Below are 7,563 nucleotides of genomic sequence, written 5' to 3' on the forward strand. Positions count from 1 at the left end.
ATTCCAAGACTGATTTTCATAATCCCATCCAGGATACAGAAGCAGAATAATTCTTTTACATACCAGAAAATCTACATACATGATCAACTACAATTGATTGAATGGATTAATGAGCGCTTCTACAGCATTAAGATAAAATAACCAAAAAGAAAAGCATCGTTACAATCATTGAACTCCACTTACTAAACAGGAAGTATAGTTGATATTAGCATACTACTTTTCATCCTTGCTCCTTTTAAATCTATATTGTTTACAAAAGCCTTCAGGACCACATCAGATGCTTGGTGACTTTTCTTCAACATTACAAAGGCCTTGATGTGCATCCACCGATACACATGAGGGTTTGCAAAATTATAGGTCAAAAGTACTGAATACTGGTAACTAGTGAGGCAATACCATAAGAAAAAATAAGTACCAAAAACATCAGTTGATATGAAAACATCATATGTCGGCAACGACTCTTACCACTTATTACATCTATTTCAACTAGTTCAGAATGCCAACTTGCTTTATAACGATAAGCAAACAACAAAATGTACCACTATCACGATTCACAGATAGATGTTCTACTTATAACCATGACTTCTACTTCCAAATGGATGTAAAATAACCATCCTTGCTTTCCCTACACCACTGACTTGAACAAGCTTAAACAGAAGTGCAAATTAAAAAAAGCTTTGCAACAGACCTCTGTACACCCTATTTCAAATACACTTTCAACTCTCTGTTTGGGGGTTCCAACAGAGCACCAGATCAGTCCAGAAGAAAAACGCACAGTCAAGACTCTAAAAGAGTTTGAACATATAACACATGCATAAGAGAGAGGGAAGAGAGGAGAGAAGAGAGAAGAGAGAAGAGAGATGAGGGGTGCTTTACAACACCAGCTTTCCCAAAAAAAGTGTCGAGAGCCTGCAATCCAAAAGTAGCAGGTTCGAAGCTACCAGACAGCCAATTACACTTGGGTCACTTACATGATCCTGTTGTCTTGCAGTTTAGTTAACCAGGCACTGATTCAGAATTTAAATGGCCGCCGCTGCTCCCACCATGGCTATTAAACCCAGTTACAGGCATAGAGCGCTGAGCAAAATCCATTAAAAGCTTGCGCTGTTGTTCATCAGTGTGAGGAAGACTGGCACGAAGGAGCTCCACTGGCATCTCCTTACTAATAGCCCTTGCTGCTTCTGACCCAATAACTGCTGCATTTGGAGGGGCCTGCATAAGCAAAGATTGCATGATACTATCGTACTTCCCCATACAGTACTTGGTGAGTAGACTGAAGAATGCATCAAACGATGCCTGCCATAGAGCGGGATTAGGCACACTGTAGCTTCTAGCAACATGAGGATCTGTTAAGAGGTCAGTTGCCCTCTCAAGAACGGATTTTAAGATAACAGAAGCTCCATCTCCGGCAGAGCTTCCAAGAGGACGAAGTGGAGGCTGCTCTGAGGAACAAACAACGGCAGCAAGACAAGCACTGAGTGCACTAAGATCCATGCCAGCCATACAAGTAATAACCGTCCTTGCTAGACTATTTGTAGTCTCAGCTGCTCCTTGATCAGATGGAAGCCCACCAAACAAGAACCTTAGGTGACGGAAAATGGCCATGCACACTACACGAGCTAGCTCACCACCGGGGAAGAGGAGCTGAAGGTACCTTGAGAGAAGTTTCCGGCCTTTTGGAAGAGAAACTAGCCGTAAGAACACCAGGTCATCAATTCCAACTGTGTGGCCACCTTTCACAAGAGGGTCAACCAGCTGCAGTGAGGCAGCAAGACCCTCTAGCAGAACCTGCCGCCTCCGTCTCAGCTGGGATCCTCCGTCTTGGGGCTGACTGAATTGTAGGAACCTGTCGATATCATCTACATCAAGAAGAAGACACAGGCCATCCTCAATAGTAATTCTGGCAGCAAGCATTGGTTCCTGTTCAAGGGGTTTCTCAGAAACCTTTTGGTCACCACCACCTTCAATAGATGCAGCAGATGGAGGATCAACTTCAAGAAGAGGACGAGGCCTGCGTATGGAAGAAAATGGAACCCTCCCAAGAGCATCGACCTGAAGGTATGCATGCGGTTCATTGTTCGCACGAGCTCGGGGTGGGAGGTCTCTAAGATGCGTAGGGCAAAAATGATGTCTCAGCCTAGACCCAGTTGACTTTTTCGCAAGACAAGCTTGATGATAGTAATCATCTACATATGGGTCATTGCTGTGTGTTGCAGCATGCTGCATCCTCAGAATGCTCTCGATCTCTTCAGCCGTCATATGCTTGGACCTGAATTGTGGCCACCCGTTATCGCTTTTCTGGCTACCAGTATCGGAGCCCTGTTGAGAAAAACGGAGGTTCTGTCTACCTCTTTGTGCTGATTTTGGTCTTTGATCTCTGAAATCATTCATTCCAAGCATTGCTTCGTACTTGCTGAGTACATGAAGGGGAGGAGAAGGATGACCATTGAAAAGCTGGGACTGCAGTGCTGAAAAATGTCCCAAAGATGATTGAACTGGATGATGCAGTCTCTGCTGCTGTGGTGACATTAGCTGCGGTGGCATTAACCCATTTGATTGTTGTTGCAACAAATTATTCAAAAGGGCAGACTGATCCCCTGGGAATTGGTTACCCTGATTGACCCAGGGGTTTTGGGGCCGGCTATTAATGGCGAGTCCTGGCGAGATGAACTGGGGCATGTTTCCACCATAATGCATTCCATGAGGCAATCCTGATAATTGAAGGCGAGGATTAGAGAAAGAGGAGAGGTTCGGCGGAGAGAAAGGTAGCTGAGGTCCCCCAGTAAGAGGTGCAACATTCATGTGACGAGAATGGTGGTTGTTTGGGGAAGCCTGCTGAGATCTACCACCAGGAGGCGGGTAGGAAACAAATGATGTTTTCGGCACTAGGATTGGTTCACTGGAGAAATGCTGATGTTGCTGGGGCTCCTGAGGATATGATGATGTTCTGTACAAGGGTTTTTCTGACAGACGGATGTCAAGATGTGGCTGCGATGACCATCTTTTTCCTTCCTGAAACTTTTCAATGTCAAACATATTCTGATCCAACCAATCAGAAAATCCCGGCTCCTGAGTCCATTCTGCAGCCGATGAACCTGAAGGGGGAGACAATTCTCAAGTTAATATCCTCACTTAACAGTCGAACCACAAGAATAAAATAGATACATGTCTAACTAAATCAAGAGATACAAATTTTCCAACCAAGATTTGTCAATAACCACATATTAAAGGATATGGTCTGATGCTAAACTCTTCATACCTATTTTTAATTACTATAGGTGATTGGCTTCTCCAATTTATAGCAACTATACCTCAATAGCAGAGTAACGAAAAATTACAGAACTTGTAACAGCTCAAAATGTCTTAAGAAAAGGCCTGAAATTACTTAATGGAGATAAAAAGACCAATTGGTAGATAGGCAAAATTTAATACAATGAAACTTTAAGAAATGTGAAAGAAATATACATACAAATTTAACAATGTTTAGCAAACCAGCTCATTGACATCCAATTTAAGTAGAAACAATCGCCTTCTAAAGGTTTATGTTGTTACCCCAAATGTTATTGATGGGAATCATGTGGTGGACCTGTCTAAGTTCAAGCCCAAGTCTATATCTTCTTGTTGTTATTGTTTTTACTTATTTTAATTAAATTGGCCCTTGTGTCATTACACTATTGGTTTGCATTGTTGTCAAGTAAACCCTAGATTATAAAAAGGGCTCCACAGATTAGAAGTTAGTTGATTTTGGATCACTGAAAAAGTGTCAAGGCTGAGGCTTTTAGGATTTATTTCACTTTTCCCTAATTGTAGTTTAGGATTCTATCTATCAAATTGATGCTGGATCATATGATCGAAGCTTCAGCTGATTAGATCACGTCAGTTATACATGAATCTAAAGCTACCAATGAGATAACAATAAATATACATATCAAAGTTTAACACGGTGAAACAAAATTTCATCAATTATTAAGGATGATACCAGCTCTTTAGCAAGGCGCCTGTCAGTAAAAATCCAAGCACAAGATAGCAACAAGAATGACAGAATAGACTAAACCAAGACTAAACTGTCCCACCTAAACACGAGTTTTCAATTTTCAGGCCCCACTCTAGTGTCAATAGATGTCCAAACCCAAGACAGAAATTTACATCACATTTTCTCAAAAGAGAACAGAATATAGAACAACTACAAGCTACATTTTGTCTGCCACAAGTATTAACTCACTTTAGAAGATGTGATTAAAGGGAAATAAAAAGAGCAGCCTCAAAGCAGTAAGGTTAATTTGCTAATGGTAACAATAATAAAAATAATGATGATAAATAGCAGTAGTAGATACTATACAGTAATAATACTACTACCAATAATAACAGTAAACAAAATCGTTAAATCAACAATAAGAATACCAATAATTGTAATTAGTTGACTGTAATCACTCTTGAGGACATAGGTCGTCTTTTAGTAATATCCATATCTGGAAAATATAATATGACATCCATATTTGAAATATTTTTGGGAAGAAAGAAAGTTCATATTCTCCAGCCTCGGAGGCAGGGTAATGCTGGAGGAAATAATGTGTACCCCACTTAGTCTGCAAGAAGTAACCTTGACTGAACACGCCATAATCATTCGTAAACCAACAGAAGAGAAGTTATTCTTACTTTCCCTAGAAAATGATCCTCCTCTATCACCAATTACTCCAGCATTCCTTGGCTCACTAACAGATTTGTTTAACACTCCACCACTTCTTGGCTCACTAACAACCTTGTTTAACTACAGGGAAAAAGAATAACACTAGAATTACAAATAACAGATTATAATGCAAACTAATTACATAATGATAATGACAATTGGAAAGAGAAGCAAAAGAAAACAGCTATCGGGGTCAAAGGATCGTTAATAGCAATGCGACCTTTGATCTATGCAGCATCAACCGGCTAATATAATTTGATCAAGAAAATGTTTTGCGTCTCTGTAACTCAACAGGTCAAAAAGGACCACAGGATAATGCAATCAATCCATCAAATGCTGCTTGGGACTGTTTATTTTTCATATGCAATTGAATGGCAACTCTCATTAGGCACATTAAACAGCTTCAGGAGAAGAGCTAGTTTTATGATGTGAACTAGAAATTAGTAAGGCGGCATGAAGCTAGAATGGTTGAGAAAAACTTCCATGATCAAAACCCCTACATTCTGCCTTGGTTACTTATCCAACAAAGTGTAGAAACTAGAAAGCATAGAACCATTTCTTGACAAAAGTGTAGAAACTAGAAAGCATAGAACCATTTATTGACAAAAGTATAGTCACTAGTAAGGCTTTTTTATTTTTTGCATTAAATCTTAAACTAGATTCCCAGGAAAATTTTGGATTCAAAGGGTACAACACTGTATCTTCTAGCCCATGATCTGATCTGCCTCTTTCACACATCTAACATAGCCAAACGAATATAAAGGTTGGAGGTACAGTATTTTCACTTTCAAGAAACTGAACTGACCTTTGAAAAAGTACTTGCAAGATCATCAATATCAGATAAAGATCCTAAGCGCTCATCCTGCAAATGTCAAAACAAAAATAAATAAATATATATATACCTTGAATAATGTATATATATATGATCAATGATATGAGCTCAGTCCATGCTCCAAAAATATAACACTTCATATATACATTATTCGAGGTAATACCAAGAGTAGCAGTTCGAAATTGTGCATTTATGAATGAACACTTCAACAAAAAGTTTTAGTTTAACCATATTCTCCAGACAAAACAAACTGAAGAGCATACGCTACACAGATTCAAACAGATTGGGTGAAGGATGAGATGAAGATCAAAGGAAATTGAATGTTAACTGTATAATCTACGGAAAAAAAAAAAAAAAAAAGATAACTCCAGATCTGGAAACCAAAAGCATGCCAAAATTATCGAGGAATATAATTAGGCAGATCAATTTTCGACCTAGAAACCGCTTACGGCATACAAGGTTTGTTAACTCATTTTCAATGAAAGTAACGTTATCCTAAGCAAACTGAACATAAGAACTGGTAACTTCTTGGTGACTAACTTTGCGACTATAAATTGCCTCCTAGTCATTAGTTCTCTCAAGAACAGTGCCACCAGATGCAACGAACAAAACAAACAAGCTATGTAAAGGGCTATGTTCGAGGAAGTACCAAACACAATCATACATTTCACACAACAAATAAGAACATGTAACAAAACATATATACAGAGAGACCATATATGTATACAAAATCAACTACATCATCTGTTCTTACATTGAATTAAATGTTTTATATTACCTCTTCCCTCTCCGAGAATCGATATTCTTCATCATCAAATCCAACTAGTTGATTACTCTCATCATCTTCTTCTAATCCTCCCAACTCAACTTCCTCCACAACATCCTTACCAAAGAAGGCATACTGTGAAGCATCAAATAGTGCATTTCCTGATAAGAATGAAAAATCAAATTAAATTATCAAACCTCATGGCACCAATACGGGGCCCAAGCAACAATTCAACTATAAAATGATAATTATTAAATAATGAAGCCCAACATCAATAAATTAGATCTAATAATAAAAAAAAATATGAAAACTTGAGCTAACCTGAAGAAGAAGAAGAAGAAGTGTATGTAGGCAATTCATGAAAACTAGCCCGTGTATCAAATCCATCCATTTTATATAAAAAACGAATCTTTATGTGATAATATAAACCTTAGAAGAGGAACATTGGGGAGGAGGTAATAATATTGGAAAAAAGAGGGGAGATCTGAGTGAAGTGTGGCGTTTGTTGAAGAAAAAGATGAAGAGAGAGAGAGAGAGAGAGAGAGAGAAAGAGAGAAGGGATGATTTTGGGGGGGTTGGATAATTGCCCCCCTCTCAAAAATGAAAACAAAAAAAAAAAAAAAAAAATGAGATGAGAATAAATTAATTAAAATGTGTTACATGATGAGTGTTGTCGTTAGTTTAATTTAATTTAATTTAATTTAATTCAAGTTAGCTTGATTAACAACAACTAATTATGATTATCTATAGGTCATGAGTCTTAAGTAGAGAGATAAAATCGAGTACATTCTGTTCTAAGTGTACAACTTTATTTCCATTCCATTCCATAGTAGAGTATTCATGTTATTTTCTTTTCTTTCGATTAGCTAAAATTTAACAAACACATCCTTATTATCGATTTTGCATATGAAGGTAAGCGTTATCGTATCGGTCGGGTGTGTGTGCAATGAAATTTGTTTCTAACATAGATGGTTTTCACAATGAAATTTTAGTTAAACTAAGAAACTATATGAGTTTATGAAGAGATGTTATGGCAACTAGGCAATGAAATTAGTACGAGGACTTGTAACTCAAGTGAGGGCATTAAGGGTGTGTTTGTTAAATTTTAACTTATGGAAATGCCCATTTTTTTTCCATGAGTAAACCAAGTCTTAAAAACTATAGAAAAAGTGGACCATTTTTATTTTTTTTCCTTTCCATAGTGTTTCAATCATAACAAACACACTCTAAGAATTTAAGATTATATATTCAATATATATATATATATATATATAATGT

The 7,563-nt window shown here is 37.8% G+C and overlaps 1 protein-coding gene across 1 annotated transcript; it reads right to left on the reverse strand.

Annotated features, from left to right (window-relative positions):
• Positions 1 to 410: 410 nt before the first annotated feature.
• Positions 411 to 6,816, reverse strand: LOC147479064 (protein PAT1 homolog). The gene is made up of 5 exons (XM_086582079.1): positions 6,607 to 6,816; positions 6,298 to 6,446; positions 5,493 to 5,549; positions 4,657 to 4,768; positions 411 to 3,095 (listed from the first exon to the last, which is right to left on the reverse strand). The coding sequence occupies exons 1-5, from the start codon at positions 6,674 to 6,676 to the stop codon at positions 997 to 999; spliced, it is 2,487 nt and encodes an 828-aa protein (XP_086438205.1). The 5' UTR covers positions 6,677 to 6,816; the 3' UTR covers positions 411 to 996.
• Between the last annotated feature and the right edge of the window lie 747 nt (positions 6,817 to 7,563).

The sequence above is a fragment of the Coptis chinensis genome, chromosome 9 (genome assembly GCF_015680905.1).
Source record: "Coptis chinensis isolate HL-2020 chromosome 9, ASM1568090v1, whole genome shotgun sequence".
NCBI classification, from domain to species: Eukaryota; Viridiplantae; Streptophyta; class Magnoliopsida; order Ranunculales; family Ranunculaceae; genus Coptis; species Coptis chinensis.